The 20,409-nt window shown below is 36.2% G+C and overlaps 5 protein-coding genes and 1 long non-coding RNA gene across 7 annotated transcripts in view; 3 read left to right on the top strand and 3 right to left on the bottom strand.

Moving 5' to 3' along the window:
- Positions 1-787: 787 nt before the first annotated feature.
- On the bottom strand, positions 788-3,014 carry LOC119070426 (uncharacterized protein C14orf119). Its single transcript, XM_037174767.1, has 2 exons — positions 2,464-3,014; positions 788-1,153 (listed from the first exon to the last, which is right to left on the bottom strand). The coding sequence occupies exons 1-2, from the start codon at positions 2,671-2,673 to the stop codon at positions 947-949; spliced, it is 417 nt and encodes a 138-aa protein (XP_037030662.1). The 5' UTR covers positions 2,674-3,014; the 3' UTR covers positions 788-946.
- Positions 3,015-4,236: 1,222 nt separating this feature from the next.
- LOC119070419 (4-coumarate--CoA ligase 1-like) overlaps positions 4,237-20,409 on the top strand; it is a 20,351-nt gene continuing 4,178 nt past the window's right edge. For both annotated transcript variants that reach the window (XM_037174756.1, XM_037174755.1), the window contains exon 1: positions 4,237-4,664. The gene's annotated coding sequence lies outside the window, so the exon portion shown is untranslated. The remainder of the gene's footprint in view (positions 4,665-20,409) is intronic.
- Positions 5,223-8,212, bottom strand: LOC119070420 (4-coumarate--CoA ligase 1-like). The gene is made up of 8 exons (XM_037174757.1): positions 7,695-8,212; positions 7,417-7,624; positions 7,091-7,357; positions 6,975-7,035; positions 6,504-6,675; positions 5,941-6,442; positions 5,587-5,760; positions 5,223-5,436 (listed from the first exon to the last, which is right to left on the bottom strand). The coding sequence occupies exons 1-8, from the start codon at positions 7,818-7,820 to the stop codon at positions 5,306-5,308; spliced, it is 1,641 nt and encodes a 546-aa protein (XP_037030652.1). The 5' UTR covers positions 7,821-8,212; the 3' UTR covers positions 5,223-5,305.
- Positions 8,321-20,409, top strand: part of LOC119070425 — a 24,993-nt gene continuing 12,904 nt past the window's right edge. The window contains exon 1 of the long non-coding RNA XR_005086511.1: positions 8,321-8,623. This is a non-coding gene — a long non-coding RNA (uncharacterized LOC119070425). The remainder of the gene's footprint in view (positions 8,624-20,409) is intronic.
- On the bottom strand, positions 10,954-13,032 carry LOC119070421 (4-coumarate--CoA ligase 1-like). The gene is made up of 6 exons (XM_037174758.1): positions 12,842-13,032; positions 12,577-12,784; positions 12,191-12,524; positions 11,982-12,129; positions 11,427-11,925; positions 10,954-11,286 (listed from the first exon to the last, which is right to left on the bottom strand). Exons 1-6 carry the CDS (start codon positions 12,962-12,964, stop codon positions 10,988-10,990), a joined length of 1,611 nt encoding a protein of 536 aa, XP_037030653.1. The 5' UTR covers positions 12,965-13,032; the 3' UTR covers positions 10,954-10,987.
- Positions 17,736-19,765, top strand: LOC119070422 (4-coumarate--CoA ligase 1-like). The gene is made up of 6 exons (XM_037174759.1): positions 17,736-17,943; positions 18,004-18,211; positions 18,283-18,560; positions 18,621-18,673; positions 18,745-18,892; positions 18,944-19,765. The coding sequence occupies exons 1-6, from the start codon at positions 17,821-17,823 to the stop codon at positions 19,739-19,741; spliced, it is 1,608 nt and encodes a 535-aa protein (XP_037030654.1). The 5' UTR covers positions 17,736-17,820; the 3' UTR covers positions 19,742-19,765.

The following is a 20,409-nucleotide window of genomic DNA, read 5'->3' as shown; positions in this document are numbered from 1 at the left end:
TTATTTCGATTTTAGAGGCTGTACTGCCTGCCTTTTGGGTAGATGTGCTTCTTTAAATAAAGCAATTTATAGGCCAATTTTTTGCTTAAATCTTCCGTGATTTTGATTTGTTTTTCGAAAAAGTTTTTTTATGCGTCGAGTAAAAATAACTTGTGAATACTTTCTATCATCCAAAAAAAAATGGCACGAAAGGTGATTTTATCGAAATTATTTAGTAAACTCAAGCAATTAACAACACCGTTTGTCGCTGAAAAGTCGATGCGTCAGATCAATGTATAATATTTTTGAAATGTGTGTAGCAAAGATTAAAAAAAGCTGTCATATGAACGCGTGAGTCAAAACCGTCAAAACTTTTTATTAAAATCTCTCTAACGTTTTATAATATTGTTGAATTTGCCGAAACAAAGAGACTTAAGGAAGCCAATTTTTGATTTTGATTTTTTTTAATATAAAATTGCTTGGCACAGATTTGTTTTAAGATTTTTTACGTGTTACGGCATGTTTCATTTTCATTTACATTGCCTAATCACGTAAAGCATTGTACTTACGAGGTTCCAAGTTGTTATTTGACAAGTGGGGAATACATCCCTCCCCTTCGGGTCGGGATGTAACACCCCACTTATCAAATACACAACTTGGAACCTCGGAAGTAATATACTATTAATTAGAAATGTGTCTAATGATTCAGTCTTAATTAACGAAATTTGTAAATAAAATTTTTCATTTTTTAGGAATGTGTGCTTAAAATCAATTGTTGCAAAACGAAATCTAAAAATTTGGTAAATTCAAAATTAAAATTTTTTATTGTACGTGCTGGAAAAACCCACAACCCTAATTATACGTATGTATAAAACTACGATTAATTAATATATTCGAAAGAAAAATAAATGCTCATTCATTTGGAATTCAAATTTATGGAATTTTCATTAAAATAAATTTTTTATTTTTAGGCAACGATCGCTTCATTCGGAATAATTGGCGCCGAAATTTCAGTGGTACTCTCTTCTAATATCCCGTTTCCGTTCGGAATGCTTGACGATAGTTCAGACTTCAATTTTTCGCCAAATTCGGGATCAATTTCCAGTACTTTTGTCTCCAAACGTTCTTTAAGTTCGGCCGGCCATTTTGACGACCATTCTCTGAACAATTTCACCTAAAAATAGAAATGCAAAGCGACATCAATCATGTTCAATATATAGTTTCTAAGGCTCAGATCGGACATGTTTCAATTTCAGGTTGTTCCGATCCGAATTTCAATCCGAACCTGAGCTAAAATTTCAGGTTCGACGCAAACTTGATCAAAACCTGAAATTTTCTAAAAATTTTTTTTTTGCATTTCGTATTGCATCTCTGAAAATTCAAAATTTCAAAAACCGCCCCATGTGTAATGAGTGTTTTCTCGAGCAATTTTCCGTACAACGCGTTCAAGTTCAAATATCAGTGCTACTGTTGGATGCCGCCGCACTTGGAAATTTGGGCGAAAATTTGAATCCGAATATCTAACCCTTTAAGACACAGAATAAAAGATTTTGATAGTTCAAAGCAGGAAAAGAAGACATTTTGAAATCTATTAACGCACTTCAAGCATGAGTGGTCCTCTAAATAGAGTACTGAAAAGGGACAGTGTATCAAGCAAATTTTGGCGCTGTAAAAAAATCTTTTGCTTGAAGTGCGTTGAATCCATTCAATTGTGAATTTGCAGAGAACACATACACAAAATTCAACATAGGCAAGCCTGAGACTGTCCGCACTACTTCATTTGTTTATATGCATGTTTTGGGGACTACTCGCTTGGCCCAAGGCAAAGTCGACAATGGATACATTACATGACACACATGACCAAAAAGGTGTGAACATTTCACCTGTTGCAGCTAGCAAGTAGCTACTCCAGGTAATCTTGTCTAACATGTCGTGCCTTTGTACTGTATGTCTATTATTGTGCATTATCTGGACAAAAAAGGTGTGGACATTCAATTGCAGCTACTCCGGGTAATCTTGATTTCATGTCGTGGCTGTGTGTGTAGGTACTATATGTTTTTTTAGAGTGAACAGGTGCAACAGGTGAACACCTGGAAACAAGTTTATCTGCTGAGCTAATATGTGAAATTCTCAATCATTTTTTTTATTCTGCAAACCTCTATGGATCGCAGACAATTTTATGGGTTTACCAGCTCAAAAATGTAAAGGGACACATTGACAATAATGTTTTTTCTCAACTAACGACCTAATGCGCATGTTGAATACGAATCATTTTGATTTGAAGATGTGTGGTGTATGCGAGAAAAAAATGTTTACGAATCAAACTGACCGGCTTCACGAAACAATTCATCCTGAACATTCCGGTTTTGTGTGTGTCCATAGTTAACAATTTCAATTTATAACAACGGACAACAAAATTCACAATATTGCCACAAAGCAAATGTTTTATTACAAGAAAAACGAATTCAAAATATGTCCACTTACTCTGCACTGAAACAGGCTCATTGGTTTATCGATGCATGTAGCTCCAGCCAGACTGCTAACCATGCCATTTACATAAGTGCCAGAATTATCCTTTCCCAAGTAGTCGGCCAGAATGGGCAGAAAATCTTCCCGTTGAAATTCACTCCACTCATTGAACCATTGAATTATGTATCTCAATTCTCCATCGTGGCTTAAATTGTGCCCAGACATAATTATGAAATGTGGCGACGTTTTTATCACTTTATTTATTTATATAATTAATGAGAGCCACTAATATGCGAGACGTGGATATGTTGAAAGAAGGAAAGGAAAAACCACACAAAAAACAATGAACTTTGGTGTCTTTGTTTATGAATCGAATAAATTCATGAAATTCAATCTGATTGGTGATATTCGCTGGGAACGATGTCGATTATAATGTTAAATTTATCGAAAATACTACTTTCAAAATGGTTTAATCGGAAATTCAATTCCAGTAAAATATAAACAGAATATTAGGTAACCGAGATGAACAAAACCGAATCCGTATATTAATTCTACGGAAATGAATGGTTGCGTGCCTATTATACCGTGTGACATATGAGTACAGTAGATTACAGCAAATGAGAGCACGGTAATATGATCAATGAATGTCAACACAAGGTATGGTCAAATGTCAAACTTTGTATGCAGCGGATGACATAACGATTTCATATAAATAAACCTTCCATGAGAGGTGAGTTTGTTTATATGAAATCGCTATGTCCTCAGGTTTGTATGACTTCCATGAGAGGTGAGTTTGTTTATGAAATCGCTAAGTCCTCCGGTTTGTATGAACAGACCATACCTGGTTTATACTTTCACTGCATATGATCTCTGCATATGAGATATATGCTACTAAGCCATCTTAGAAAATGACACTGCGGAAAAAGTGACAGTGAGAATTTAAATATAGTAAAGATGTATGGATTGTCACGTTAGTACATTCGTTAGTACTTCTTCCCCTCGAAGCATGAGATACTTTATGAATGACCCATAAAGGCTCTTTCATTTTTGGCAAATTTGATTTTTTTAAACTCGCCACCACATAACGAGAGATGTGGGGTTATTCCCCTGCATATATCTGTTCCAAGTGCAAGTGCAAGAGTAATTTTAGAGCATTTAAATGTCAAATCCACCATAACCAGCCATAACCTCAACGCTTTTGCGAACATTTTGTAAACAATATTTGTTTGGTTATGGCTCTGTGGATGAAATTTGACATTTCATTGTTGCACTTAGAACAGACCTACATGTATAGTATTACCGCACTTCAAGCATGAGTGGTACTCTAAATAGGGTACTGAAACTGGACAGTGTGGTACTCTAAATAGTGTATCGAACAAATTTTAGCACTGTAAAAAAATTCGGACACTTTTTTATACAAAGTAGTACTCTATTTGGCAGCTGTCATTAATAGCACTTTTGCTTGAAGTGCGTTGATAGTATCCATTGTGTAACTGCGTGACCCAACCAAAGCTTACAGTCTTGATTTTACTAAATTTATCCGCGTGAATTATTCAACTTTGCAGCAGAATGGTCTCATTTCGTTTGGGTTGTTCCATTATTTAACATTTCGTTTACAAATAACAAAAGATCATGAGAACTTACATCGACATCCACTACTTTTCTCGAATACGGTGAAATGTCATATTTTCGCCGAGACACAAACGGTTACAAGCGGCGAAATGTATCTGTCATAATATGCGTGTATAGCATTATTCAAACGTGAAAAAAAATTGAATCAAAACAAGTTGTTGGATTGTTTATCGTGCGGTGATTGTTTTATTTTTGTCTAACCCTGATTAATAACTGAATTTTTATTTGAATATTCAATTAATGTGGCGGGTCATTGTAATTTTTTTAAAGTCAATTTTCTTCGATTTTGACATTCATCCGAGAAATTAACACTTTTCATTCATATTGTGACTTTACGGTTACACGAGAAATAGTTTTCTAAGAAGTTTTAAGCAAACAACACCTCGTTGTGAGGTGACCGGATGAAATTGCATTTTGATGCATTTACTGATAATTTACTACGAAACGAATTAATCAGTTTGAGTAACATGTAGAGTTTAAGTTTCTTTTTTTATAATTTGTGCAATCAATTTAGTACAGTTAACCAGTACTGTAATCCGGCCACTTGTTATAGCGGTTACAACTCTACCTTTTCTGCTACTTTGGTAAGTCATACGGTTTTTATATTTGATTGATTTAGTATTAAAATCAACGGCTAATTGGCTGTCATTAAGTGCATTTCATTCTTGATTGTGGTAGAGTCTACCCACTCTCACACTGAATTGATTTAAATGTTTAATATTGTTCTACTCACTGTTCGATGGAAACAAGATACAAGCTCTCGTAATTGCGGCTGGTACACACAATTAAATGCATTTTCTTAGACGCAAAAGTAAATTTGCACAAACAAATCAACATTGTCATAGGGAACAAGAGAACTTACGTGTTTCGATACGTCTTACTGGTCGTACTGTTACAATACAATGTTATTTTGTCGGCGTTTCTTTAACTCAATTTTTTTTTATCAATCTTTGTTTCATAATTGTCGATTGATTGAATTCAAATCTACTAAGAGTATCAAACAAGTAGGTATATGGTGTGATTGTGCAGAATTTGTTGATTTACTGTACGTCTAACCTCTCTTCCTGTTACTGTTAACAGTGTGTCCAGTGTGTATATCAATAATTTTATGTTAAATATATCTAGCGACACGCTCACAGAGATAATTCAGAAATGCATTTTACAATGAAATGAATTTCCTTTATTCGAAAAATATTGCGACTTAACGGCAGTGCAAGCATCTTGCTCACAACTTCGATGTCATATTGGTATACAGATTTCTAAGTTCTCTGCGTAAAATCTTTCCACTGGGATTCTTTGGGATTTCTTTGACGAATTTGACGCCACCATGAAGTCTCTTAGCTGGCGATGATCGTTCTGAAAAGTAATAGAGAAGGCATTGCATATATAATGTGACATAAAGGATTCCACTCAAAGACGCGAGGTAAAGCTTTTCAGCTGCGAAGTAAATCAAAGTTTACGTCGTGCTGTGAATCAATAATATTTCTTTTCGGCAGAAATAAATACCTGCAACGAATTTTATAATATCCTTTTCCGTAACATCTGATGGTTGTTGCTTGACAATGAAAGCGAAAGGAAGCTCACCAACTTTGTCGTCTAATATGCCAATGACACCAGCATCACGAACATGGGGATGTTGTAGTAATAACGCTTCAATTTCTGCGGGTGGCACTTGAAATCCTTAGGATAAAAATTCGGATGAAATTAGCTTCCTGTTTGGTTGGAAAATCTATGAGGTATACGAATTTTTAAGAGGCTAAGGGGAGCCATAGAGCATCGTCCCAATTCGAAAATATTTCAAAACATTCAACTCAAAATTTACATTCTAAACTCTAACAATTAGATGAGCAAATGACAAACCGTTGTACTTTATCAACTCCTTTAAACGATCGACCACAAACAATTCCCCATCATTGTCGTAATAGCCGATATCACCGGTGTGAATCCACCCATCCTCATCGATAGTGTTTTTAGTTGCTTCCACATCGCCAATATAGCCCTTCATCAAACAACTTCCTTTAAACAACAATTCGCCCTTTTCGAATGCTTTCAAATTGTTCCCGGTATCAACATCAATCACTCGACCCCAAACCCCAGTCCTCAAGGTGCCGACACTTCCTGATTTATGATTGAGGTCTGTTTGACCGGTAAAAGCTAATGAGCCTTCCGTCATGCCGTATCCTTGTCTCACAATTGGCACTCCAATGCGACATTTCACTGCATCTTCAACTTCTTTACTAAGTGGGGCTGCACCGCACCAGATGACCTTAATTGACGATGTATCATATTCGGATACAATTGGACTTTTGGCCAGGAACACCATCAATGGAGGCACCATGAAAATTGTATTGGTTTTGTATGTCTTGGAATTAATTTTACCGGTTGAATTGAGTTAAAACAAGAGTCAATTATTGATACCATACCTCGATGCATCGTAGAAATGACACTTCCTCGAATTTGGGTAGAAAAACATACGTCGCTTTATTTATCATTAGGCCGATAAGTGAGTGGCATCCGAAGGCATGAAACCATGGTATTACACCCATGTTGATATGGTGAGAAACTTGTTCATCTTCTAGCAAACGCGTTTGTTGACTACAGAAATGCAACTTTTTTTTACTCGTTACTTCACTTGTGGATAATGTAAGCTTTCACAGACGGCAAGCATCTGAGCATCTTTACTAACTAATATATTACTTCATTTGATCTATAAGTATTTTCAAGAGATTGATTTCACATTTTTTGCTACATTTTGCAGTTATATTGATGACAGATTATAGCCGTCCGTAACAGGTTAATTAACAGCATCAATAGTTATATAAATTCAATTAAAATGTTAATGCTCTTCAAATTTTGGTGATGTAATTGTGATCACAGAGAAAATGACAACTTACTAGTGTTGATGTAATCCAATCATGATATTGTATTGAGTAATCATTACACCTTTCGGTTGTCCTACAATAATTTCTTCTTATCGCAAGGTCATAAAAAATGTTAACATTCACATAACCTGTGGTGCCTGACGATAGAAGAATAAGCGATACATTTTCAAACACATCCTCTGGTTGACATTCAAAATTTCTCGCCGCATTTGCCTTATTACAAAACGTTTTGAAGTCAATGACAGTGGTGTCGTTTATTCCGTTTTTTTCTCCAAAGACAACGACTACTTCAACGGACGAATGTTTAACGGTCACTCTTAAGATTTTGTCGATCGTCGTCGGTGATGCGAACACTATTTTCGGTTTGGATAGACTAAGGGCATGATGTATTTCGCCTGAAATTTGTAACATTTTTGATAAAAATATTCCCGAGTGTCAATCAAAAGATGTCTACGTTCGCCATATGTCGTATTCAGCGGAGCAAACGTTGCGCCTACACATAAAGTACCAAACAGAACGTACGCAAATTCTGTTCGATTTTCGCTGCACATTCCCACTTTATTGCCGGATTTAATGCCGAAGTGAGTTAAACAATTAGCCAAGTGTACACTTCGTTCGTATAATTGTTTCGCACTCACTTCTTCGGACGTTAAACCGTCAATCTGAAGATGTTACATAAAAAAAGATTGTTATCTCGCGTCCTTGATAAAATCCTTTTTATCAAACGCATACCAATTTAATAGCATCTCCTTGCTCTTTCAAGCGTTTTAAGCATAGTGCTCCCAATGAACCAGTTCCTTCCGTTAGGTTTGTAGGCTCAGGGCCACCATACCAAACATTCTCTTCGTTGACACTCATAATTTACCCAAAATTAAAAAAAAAATGAAACACACAACACGTATTCTGTCTGATTACTCTACTGAATCTACTTATTGTAGACACTTTTGCTTCGTGTTGGTTGTATTCTAAAATCTGTTTTTTTTTGTTATTTTATGTATACACGCATGTGGTTCGCGACTGTGTATAAAAACAGAATTGTAAAATTTAGATGTTGGTTTTATTGCAAATTATTATCAATGGGAAACAAGACTGATAAGGTGTCTACATTTATTGTAGCAATTGTAACGTTTTTGCTCAGTTCAATGAATTTGAAACAATTTTTTTTAAATTGATTGAATGAGTCTTCCTAAGTTATGTATGCAAGAAACCGCGGATAACTAAACGAATTTTACCCGATAATATTTAAGCGATGAGTGTCGCTAATAAAACTACCACAAGTTTTTCGATTCTCTCATGCTTTATGTTCTCCAAAAGAACATCAGTTAATGAAGTTCTGTTACAGCGGAGAACCAGAATTCACGACGAATCGGCTCTTTGCTCTGTTCTCTGAGACAGAAATGTGGATGTGATTCTGAATATGGGTAACTCCAGGGTTAGTTGCGTTACAAATTTCGTCATTTCTGAGGCATAAAGTGAGCTGTGTTGGCTATGTTTTGCGGTAACAAATCAGTCTATAGATTTTCTAATACTCACGAGACCCAGTGCTTTCATGCCAACAAGAATTGGAATTTTTAGCCTGCGAAGTGTGACTTGTGTGATCGAAGAAATCGGCGGTTAGTTGCGTTACACGTTTGTGACTTTTCGATATATTTTCACCAAATGTAAACTGATTTTAAAATTTTAATATAAACTGAAAGCTATGGTCAAGACGCGCAGTTTAAGCCCAATATGAGGTTGAGAGCCCAAAATTTGTAGGAGATGTGTCTATAAAAATGATATTTTTCGGTGGTCATTAATAGCCAGATTTTTTTTTTTCGAAATGGGTGGTTGTTGTCCAACAGAAAATGTCGCTTTGGCTCAAAACCGTTGAAAAAAAATGTTACAAAATTTTTCGAGATAACTCCGACCAGTCAAAATTCGAGGATGACACTTATCACCACTGGAAAACTCATTTCACCTAGTTCACTCACCCAACTAACCTGATCGAGCCAAAGTTATTTTTATCGTGAAGTCATTTGCTAGCTTTCGAATGAAACCGATCTTCAGGTTTTATATGAAAAAATGTAATTTTGGCAACGTTTGGGTCGAGGTGATCTCACCTTACTTCGAAGCAGAATGAACCAATCTTGTAAAAATTAAATTTCGTGTCATTTGGTGCAATTGTGGAATTATAGCGTTCGTTTCTAAAGGGAAACAAGTTTGCAGAAATCATTTGAGATTTATTGAGAATATTTTTAAAAGTCGAATACAAACAAATACTTTTCGGTCATATCTCCCCGAGACGTTATGCCAATGACCTCATATTAGTGTCAAACTACACGTCTTGTCAATAGCTTTCAGCAAAAAGTTTAGTGAAATCGGTTCAGGTTTCGTGTAATAAACTAGAATTTTCAATAATTTGCTGAAAACAAGCATACATTTTTATGGTGGTATCTCCCCAACATTTTCCGACGTACTGAAAATATGGCTTAAACGACGCGTCTGGTCAACAGCCTTCAAGGAAAAAAAAAGTTTACCGAAATCGGTTTTTATTTGGTGAAAATATTTCGAAAATTTACAAATTAGCTGGAGTTACCCATATATTCGTTCTTCTTTTGTTAAATATAATGACTGATAATATCATGTAATGAAGAGCAGATTACACAAAATATACTGGTATAGTTATAATATACCTTCACAGCGAATAGACTGAGAGCCTACGTACATATCAATTCCTCGCAAGGCCACTTCTTAAACCTATATCATTTGATTAGACTTTCCGACTCAATACGTTCGCGTTTCTTATTAACGAATATAGGCCTAGTGGACATCTCGGTCATAGAAACTTGATGCTAAATTAAGGTTGTTTAAAAATTACGAACAACTCTTTAAAATAAAAATTGAAAATTTCAAGGGTTTTAGTGTCTGGAAATTTTGAATGTTCTACATCGTACGATGACTAAAATTAAAATATACACTAGGTCCGTACTCGTTTGGTTATTTTATTTATCGCATACGCGGTGTGATTCCCCGAAAAAATTATTCACCTAGGATATATAAACAAACATTATACTTCTGTAAATTGTCAAAGTGTCATTCGCATATCTTGTTGTCTCGTTTTCGCTTATGCGATAATAAATATTATGCACGTATGACAAAGCGGTCGAGGCTTGCCGAGGTACCTACCAGGTAATTCAGACACATTTTTTTCATATATCGCTGCTACAAACTACTTTCGTCACACTTTTGGTGACTGTAGAATGATTAAAAGTGGGTGTCGAGGGTGTTGAGTCTATGGTCTCATAAAAACATGGAACGTTTTTTTGCTTAGAACTATGTTTTACCGTAAAACCTTTACGTCGAACCTGTCGAAATTGCCTCTACTAATTTGACATCTATCTCTCATTGTGAACGTCTATTTCCTTCTATTTCTTGAAAGCTTGAAAATAACTTAAGGTTACGAGCTTTTTAAAATTGGGAAGTTTGGTCTCTCCTAGCTCACCGTAAGATATTTGGTTCTTACATTTAACGATTAAGAAAAAATTAGAAGAATTATTTTAAAAAAAAAAACAGTCTGTTATAGTAGTAGGAAGCAAAAATTTAGTTCCAGAGCTAGACTTGAAGAGAGATTCACAATTCTATGTTAGTTTTGGTAATAAATAAAACAGCAGCTGTAACCGCTGCAAAACTTAATGAACATTTTATTTTTCATACTGAAAATATTCGAATAAAGGAATGCTGAGAGTTGTAGTGAGGAAGAAAGATGGCTTTTCTATTTTCTTGTTTCTCGGAGCCGACAAATTTGCTCAAATTTTAAGCGGCTTTGGGATTCTACAGTTCATTCCTAGGCTCATAAAATTGATTCCAATGAAAATGGATCCAACTTCGGCTGACTGTTTTTCATAAGTATTATCAAAGAATTTATTGAAACAGTTCGTTTTGGGTGCAAAAAGTTGCTCACTTTTTCAGATTTTCTAAATAGTTGGAAAAAGTGAAAAAAGTGGGTCCCTGTTTATTGCAACATTTAATTTTCTTACAATTATTTTTCACAATTTTGATTTCTGTTGCTTTATTGAATCGCGTAAAAGTCTGCGCAAAATCTTTCCGGTAGGATTTTTCGGAATTTCGTCGATAAATTTGACACCTCCATGCAGTCGTTTCGCATGAGAGATTCGGGCGGCCACAAAGTCGCTAATTTCTTTTTCAGTGCAATTGCCTTGTCTTACAACAAATGCCAGCGGTAGTTCGCCAGCTGATTCATCTGGTATACCGATAACACCAACGTCTTTCACATTCGGGTGCGTTAATATTAAAGCTTCAAGTTCGGCAGGTGGCACTTGGTAACCTATCAAAAATAGAATTATTAGGGTAGGATAGTGAGTGCACGAAAATGGGCTAAACTTTCTTCGGGTAGACAGTGAGTTGATTTGACTTTGTTTTTGTTTCTAGACACTGATCAGTTGAATTCTTGATCACATAACATACCTTTGTACTTTATTAACTCCTTCAACCGATCCACAATAAACCATTCTTCGTCGTCATCGTAATAACCAATATCGCCCGTGTGAAACCAGCCTTCATTGTCATAACATGCTTTAGTTGCGTCAATGTCCCTCACATATCCTTTCATTATACCGTCACCTTTGAACACTAATTCACCTGGCACATTGGGTCCAAGAACTTCACCCGTTTCTGTATTAAGTACTCGTGCAGAGACACCTGCACGGACAACACCAACACTACCCGATTTACAGTAGGAATTGTTTTGCGATAAGAAAGTTCCCGACTCGCTCATTCCATAAATTTGTCGGATCTTCAATTGTGGGATTCGTTTCTGGATGGTGTCTGTTATCTTTTTACTCAATGGTGCTGCAGATGAAACTGCATATTGAAGGCTTGACAGGTCATAATTGTCCAGAATTGTACTCTTGGCCAAAAGTACCATCAGTGGCGGAACCACAATCAGTGTTTTGACTTTAAATTGCTAAGTAAATCACATTTCTTGAAATGCTGCCTTTAACTACGTCTGTCCTCACAAACCTCAATACATTTCAAGTAAACTGGCTCATCGAATTTTGGCAGACTGACTATCTGTGTGCCATGAAGCCCTGATCGGAACAGCGAAAAACAGCCAAAAACATGCGTCCATGGCGTTACGCTTAAACGACAGTCGTTTCCTTCAGTTTCTCTGAGATTCAATAAGACGTGGTTCAGTGTCACTTAAAATCAACAACCCAAACATTACTCACAGAATCACAAATGCCAAAGAAAACCAAATGTTGTTTTGAGTCAATTGGACCGCTTTTGGAAACAAACCAGTTGTACCAGAGGAACAGAAAATTATTCCAATATTTTCCATTTTATTCTGTGGCGGACAATCAAAATGTTCTTTCGATGGTACATTGGCATTTCGAACAAAAACATTAAAACTGGCGTAACTTTTACTAATGAACTCGTCACCGAAAACAAATACTTTTTTAATGAATTTGTTCTCGTCTCTGACACGTTGTACCTTATCGAGTGTAGCATGAGAAGCAAAAATTATTTTCGGTAATGATAAGCTACTGGCGTGCAACAGTTCCCCTGCAAATAAAGACGTTTGTAGTTTGAGGATAAATTCCATAAACTCATTTACTTTCGCTGTAAGCGGGATTGAAGGGAGCGTATGTGGCGCCAATGAAAAACACAGCAAACATAACATAAGGGACTTCGAATCGATTCTCACTGCATATTCCCACACAATCGCCGGCTTTGATACCATAGTGCAGAAGACACTCAGCTACTCGAATACTTTTATAAAGAATTTGCGCAGCCGTTATTTGCTCGCCTGTTATTCCGTCGATCTTCGATTATTGTGTTGTGAATTAAGTTTTTCTTCACTTAAAATTTTGTTTACTCACAAGCAAGACGTTATCACCTTGTCGTTTAATCCGATTGTAACAGAATTCACCAAAAGAATTTGCATTTTCCCAGGTAAATTTTACTGGTCCACCGTATATTGTTTTACCGGTATTCGATGCCATTGTTCTTGCCAAAAAGTCCTACGATCGCTACACTTATTGTCAGCCAAGTGAAATTTATAATCACAATTTTACTCAAAGTGTATTGTAGATGGATTAGCGGTGAGATAGCAAATGTGTTTAAAATTGTAAATATTTGCTGTTATATAAATGAGTCGTCTTGGTATGTTGCTGATTAGTGCGGTATAGTTAGAGACTCTAACTTAGAGTGGCATTATTAAATTTTGTATCGGAGAATTAAGATTGGATGATTGGATGACATAACACTTGCGTTGTACTAGCATCTTATTCCCTTGACTGAAAGTCAGGGTCTTATGAAAGAAAATACCCTTAAATGTCCGTAACGCTAAGTTCACTTTGATATTTTGAAAATGTTCTACATTGGCAAAGAACGTTAAATACAGAAAACGTCCGTACACTTGTGGACTCGATAACTCGAGTAATTCTTTACCGATTTGCAAAATTTTGGTTTTAATCGACGGAGAATGAAAATCATGAGGTTAAGTTCGTAGATGGGCAATGTTGGAGTAATGAGATGGGAGTAATTCTCAAGAGATTTTTTTACTTGTTACCGCGATAACTTCCATAATTCTTATCCGATTTTCAAATTTTTTGTTTTATTCGACGAAGATTGAAATTCTTGAGGCTGAGTTTGCAGATGGATAATGTTCGAACAACGAGATGGTAGAAATTCTACACAGACGCTTTCTCTTGTTACCACGCGAAAACTTGAGTAATTTTTACCCGATTTTCAATTTTTTTGTTTTAATTGACAGAGAATGATATTGGAGTAGTGAGTTTGGAGTAATTATAAACATAACTTGTTATACCACGACATTTTTGCAACGGATTTCCAGAAACAATTAAGAAGTACTTCCCAAAAGAGTTTTTGCTTGCTTGCTTGAGAAACCGATAGCTCGAGTAATTCTCAGATGCTTCAAAAATCAATTTCGACCAGTAGCGTAATTCATGTGGTTAAACTCGAACATTGGAATTTAATTGGACTAGTAATCTGGGATATACGACAATTTTTGCGTGAAATCCGTATTCTGAAATAGTATGTTGTGTTACAAGTATTGTAATGTTGATTTTTTCAGCACTAGACCAAAGTTTTCCTTACGAGCGGAGCGAGTAAGGAAAATTGGGTCGTGTGCTGAAAAAATCTCATTACAATACGTGTAACACATCATGCTTTGTGCCAACCGAGAATTGAAATAGACAAATGCACAAAAATTCAGAATTTTCATTGTAAACAATCACTCTTCGAATTTGATCGATCACGTTGCTTTGCATTTTTTTAAAACGAATGCTGTAATAACTCATACGAATTTCATTTCAACACTGGTTTGAGTGTTGTAATAAGCCATGAAAACGGGTGTTGTAATTTTGGACATTTCAATCTAGTTATCGATATTGAAATCCGTCGTATTTCAATTCTCGGTGGCACAAAGAATTTTTTTCGTTCCTAAAATGTTTGAACGAGTGTGAACTTTGCGGCCAGAGCGAAGCGAGGGTCGTAATTCACACGAGTTATATTTTTTCAAGAGCTAGGCAGGAAATACGCCACCTTTTCAGCGCTTTTAGTAGACTATATAGGAGACTCACATTAGGTGTTAAATGTACCTCGCTGGACCTTCCACTCATTGCCTCATTGCACTTTTTATAAATATTGTAAATATTGTTTATTTGTATTTTCTCAGTATATGTATATCACATCGTGTTATAATTTCCTATTTTCCATGCTTAGGCTTATGAATATTTGAACGAGTGTGAACTTTGCGGCCAGAGCGAAGCGAGGGCCGTAATTCACACGAGTTTAATTTATTCAAGAGGTAGGCAAGAAATATGCCATTTTAAAAGCGTTTTTAAGTACTCATATTTATTGGATGTAAAACATCGCTCGCTGAACCTTCGATTCACGCAGCTCTTCATAAAATTAAATTAATTTTGAGTTTTCTAAACGCCCAGTGAAAATAAAAGAGATACTCAATTAATGATGTAGCAAATAGACCATTCTTGTTGCGCTTTTTCATCTGACTATAATTTTGTGTTCTTAAAAACACCAGCTTTTTTAAAAATGGTAAGACAACTGGGACTGGAATTATTGAAAGTATTGATAGTCAGTCAAGGGAAATGACCCACCCAAGTGGTGGGGCCTAGTGAAAGAAAATAACCTTAAATGTCCGTAACGCTAAGTTCACTTTGATATTTTGAAAATGTTCTACATTGGCAAAAACGTTAAATACAGAAAACGTCCGTACACTTGTGGACTCGATAACTCGAGTAATTCTTTACCGATTTGCAAAATTTTGGTTTTAATCGATGGAGAATGAAAATCATGAGGTTAAGTTCGTAGATGGGCAATATTGGGGTAATGAGATGGGAGTAATTCTCAAGAGAATTTTATTACTTGTTACCGCGATAACTTCCGTAATTCTTATCAGATTTTCAAATTTTTTGTGTAATTCGACGAAGATTGAAATTCTTGAGGTTGAGTTTGCAGATGAATAATGTTAGAACAACGAGATGGGAGAAATTCTTCACAGACGCTTTTCCTTGTGGACTCGATAACTCGAGTAATTCTTTACCGATTTTCAAAATTTTGGTTTTAATCGACGGAGAATGAAAATCATGAGGTTAAGTTCGTGGATGGGCAATATTGGAGTAATGAGTTGGGAGTAATTCTCAAGAGAGTTTTTTACTTGTTACCGCGATAACTTCCATAATTCTTATCCGATTTTCAAAGATTTTGTCTTAATCGACGAAGATTGAAACTCTTGAGGCTGAGTTTGCTGATGGATAATATTCGAACAACGAGATGGGAGATATTCTACACAGACGTTTTTTCTTGTTACCGCGCGATAACTTGAGTAATTTTTACCCGATTTTCAAATTTTTTGTTTTAATTGACAGAGAATGACATATTGGAGTAGTGAGTTTGGAGTAATTGTAAAGATAACTTGTTATACCACGACATTTTTGCAACGGATTTCCAGAAAAATTTCTTATCTGACGAGTAGTGAAATTCTGGTTTTCTGGTCTAACAGTTTAGAAGTACTTCCCAAAAGAGTTTTTGCTTGCTTGCTTGAGAAACCGATAGCTCGTGTAATTCTCAGAGACTTCAAAAATCAATTTCGACCAGTAGCGAAATTCATGTGGTTAAACTCGAACATTGCAATTTAATTGGACTAGTAATCTGGGATATACTACAATTTTTGGGTGAAATCGTATTCTTAAAAGAATTTTTTTCGTTCCTAAAATGTTTGAACGAGTGTGAACTTTGCGGCCAGAGCGAAGCGAGGGCCGTAATTCACACGAGTTTTATTTTTTCAAGAGGTAGGCAAGAAATACGCCGCTTTTTCAGCGCTTTTAGTAGACTCATATTAGGAGTTAAACGTACCTCGCTGGACCTTCCATTCACAGTGCTTTTTAGAAGACAATATAAACGACTCGTAATGGAGTAAAAGAGTAAAGAGTAAAACTATAATTTTGTGATCGTTTTTACAAGATATGGGAGAAATTATACTCAGACGCTTTTCCTTGTTATCGTGATAACTTAAGTAATTTTTGTAGATGGTTAATATTGGAGTAGTGAGGTTGGAGTAATTGGAATTGTAAACACAACTTGTTACGACATTTTTGCAACGGATTTCCAGAAAAATTTCTTATTCGACGAGTAAGTGAATCTGGATTTCTGGTCGAACAATCTAGAAGTCTAAAACAATCTTGCTTGCTTGATCACACGATAACTCGAGTAATTCTCAGAGGCTTCAAAAATTGCAGATTTGAAAATATGAAGTGTTTTCGACCAGTATCGTAATTCCTGAGGTTAAATTCGAACATTGGACTTTATTGGACTGGTAATCTGCGATATACGACAATTTTTTTTCGTTTCTAAAGTGTTTGCACGAGTGTGAACTTTGCCAGAGCGAAGCGAGGGCCGTAATTCACATGAGTTTTTTTCACAGGCAAGAAATGCGCCACCTGTTCAGCGCTTTTAGTAGACTATATAGGAGACTCATATTAGGAGTAAGACATCGCTCGCTGGACCTACAACTCATAGCTCTTTTTGTTTCTTCAGGAAATTAAATAAATATGAGTAAAATAAAGCATGTGAATCTGCTGTTTTCTAAATAAAAGAGACATCACCTTTTCATGTGACCTTAGTTTTGTTATCTCAAAAACACCACCTTATTTAAAAATGGCTGGAAAACTAAGACTGGAATTATAGAAAGAAAAAAAAACCAGTCAAGGGACCTGACCCACCCAAGAGGTGGGACCTAGTTTACATCATCTATTTAAAGAGGTTTGTAGAGAAATTGTACTTTACGAAAATGAATAGAAAATGAAGCATTGCGTATAAGAACATCCGAAATCATTAGGCAACAAACCTCATTCTAATACCAAAAATTGCTGCTTTATTCTGCTCGTTTGTCGGCGGAAATATTTCAATCCAATCCAACGATTCTTTTTACTTTTTTCCTTTCGGCCAGGAAATGACTCATTACCGGCTCGCTCAAAACCAGTTTTTCGCATTTTCTGGTCACTAGCAAACCAAATGCTCAAGTTGTAACCGTCCCACACCGCCTCAACAAAAGATGTCCCAGTAAGACAGTAATCTACTATTATCTCTTAAAATAGCAATGAAAATTCCTATTGCCATATGTTCCGAATAATTTTGTTTCACTGTCTGCGCGTACGTACACGTCTGCAAATAAACTCAAGTCAGTCAATTGATAGATAAACGCTTCTGATTAGATAGAAAAAAAGCAATAAGCACTATCTCAATCTTAAGTAACTTCAATCGAAGTCATGCTGGAAAAGTTACGAATTTATTGCGGTACAACTGGTCTGCGAAAATGCCTTCCAATTTCGATGGGATCTTATACGGTGGATCTGTATTGGAAAGTCTCGAAAATGCAAAATCATTTGGCGAATTCTGTTACAATCGTTTAAAGCGACATGGCCAAAATGTACTCTACGTAAGTAAGACTTGAATGTTTATAGTGCAGTCAATTAATCGGCGTATGTTATTCACGAAGATTAATGGTGACACATCAGAAAGAGTCACAGCATCACAGCTGTTACTGGGTAGTATTCGTGTAGCTGAATGTCTCCAAAACTATGGAATACAAGCCGGAGACAGTGTGGCCATATGTTGTGAAAATCGGTTTGAGGTTCCATACATTATGTTCGCTGTGTTCTTCATTGGTGCAACGTATGTGCCACTGAATCCAACTTATACAGAGAGTACGTATTAGGTGAATGTTTTTATGAATTATTTCAGTTCTAATGATTGGACTTTACATTCGACGTACTAGGAGAACTGTTACACGTATGTGGTTTCTCTCATCCCAAAATTATTTTTGCGTCCCATCAAACAATTAGCAAAGTAAAGCAGGTCATCAAAGAGACTAAGTCGGTTAAAAAAGTGTTTGTTTTCGGTCATAAAATTGTTGGAAGTAACTTCGATACTTTCAATACTTTCGTTCAAAATAAACTAGCACCAACAAATGTGGACTTTGTTTGCCCACCGCAGAACATGATGGAGAATATTGCACTTGTTTTCTGTTCATCTGGGACAACTGGCGTTCCAAAGGTATAGCTTCATGTAACTAAGCCGCTCTACATCCTTTCTAATGGTTTCCTTCTTTTAAAGGGTGTCCAAATCACACAATACAATGTTTGGTTTTCAATTTCGGACAGCATTATGTGAGTCCCTTTTTCTGCCAGTGCAGCTCAATGTAATTAATGTACTCACTGTCAATCAATAAATTTTATAGCGATGTCGAGCCCAACGAATGCTTCCTATCTGTATCGCCATGGACGCATATATTTGGTTGCTATTCTCTCACTCGAACCGCAGTTCATTGCAGGCTAACTGTTTACCTGCCAAAATTCGAAGAAAAAAAATATCTGAAATGCATTGAGGTAAATCTTTGTCATTCGTCTTTGTGAATCTATGTCAATGTTGTCCTTCAGACTCACAAGGTGACAATACTGATTGTGGTGCCTCCAATAATGGTCCTACTGTCGAAGACATCGCTTCTCGATAAATATGATATGTCGAGTGTTAAATATGCGGTCTCATCGGCGGCTCCACTCAACAAAGAAACTGTCGAAGCTGTTCGGAAGCGCCTGCCACAGCTATTAACGCGACAAGTGTATGGAATGAGTGAGGCTGGAACTTTCTGTGTGCAAACTGTTAATCATTGTAAGCCGGGTAGTGTAGGTGTGCTTCGTACAGGTGTCTATGGGAAAGTTACAGACACGGAGACGGGTAAAGTTCTCGGTCCGAATTCATCTGGCGAGCTGCTTTTTAAAAGTGCTGGAGTAATGAAGGGATATGTCGGTGATAGTGACGCCACGAAAGCTAGTTTCGATCATGATGGCTGGCTGCATACTGGAGACGTCGGATTTTATGACAACGATGGGGAATACTTCATTGTGGATCGTTTGAAGGAATTGATTAAATACAATGCGTTCCAAGTGCCTCCTGCAGAACTTGAAGCGCTGATTTTAACACATCCAAATGTGAAAGACGTTGGCGTTATCGGTGTTCCAGATGAAGCTGCTGGTGAGCTACCGATGGCATTTGTTGTCAAGCAAGGAGATTGTACCGAAAAAGACATTATCGACTTTGTTGCCTCCCGGACATCTGCAGCCAAAAGACTTCGGGGAGGAGTAAAATTTATTGCGGAGATTCCGAAAAATCCGACTGGAAAAATATTGCGACGTGTTCTAAGAGATTTAATCAAAACTCAAAGATCGAAATTGTAAAATAAAAAATTGATTGCAGTGAAAGTCTAAAGTTTTTCAAGGTCCCAATATCTTCACAGCAAATTTTCTCATTTTTGAAGAAATATTTTTGTGAAAATTTTAAGATAAGGAAACTACGATTGAACTACGATTTTTCCTAGACTCGATGAATCGTAGGTCCGGCTTCTTTATAACTTTATAACTCTTTCTCAACAAAACAACCGTGTTGATATGCATTTACTTTTCCAAAGAAACCAACGTTACCGACCAAAATACACGTTTATCAAGCTATCGAACATATCAGATGATAACACTCAATTTCAAACAGCTGATTGCATCTTGTCACAGAAAGAAATATTTCCCTTTTTAAATTAACGGTCAATGGACTACTATCAAAAGGTGAAACTGACCGCTGGAAACAGACAAATTAGGGGCCTATCAAAAAGTGTGTTTTCTTGATAATTCTGATAAAAAATCGAAATATTTGTTGGTTGCACCTAACAATACAAGATCGGCTCCTTAGTCGGGATAGAGGCGTAGTTTTGGCAAGGAATTATTTGAGAATTGGCCAGGAAAAGAACTGACTTGTGTTGGATTTCAGTAAAAAAAAGCAATAATTGCCTTTACATTTTTCAAAAGGGATTCTTGTGAAAAGATGTAATCGAAAATTAAATACAAAACGACCTAAT

The sequence above is a fragment of the Bradysia coprophila genome, assembly GCF_014529535.1.
Source record: "Bradysia coprophila strain Holo2 chromosome X unlocalized genomic scaffold, BU_Bcop_v1 contig_79, whole genome shotgun sequence".
In the NCBI taxonomy this organism is placed as follows: Eukaryota; Metazoa; Arthropoda; class Insecta; order Diptera; family Sciaridae; genus Bradysia; species Bradysia coprophila.
This window is presented reverse-complemented; position numbering and strand designations above follow the sequence as displayed.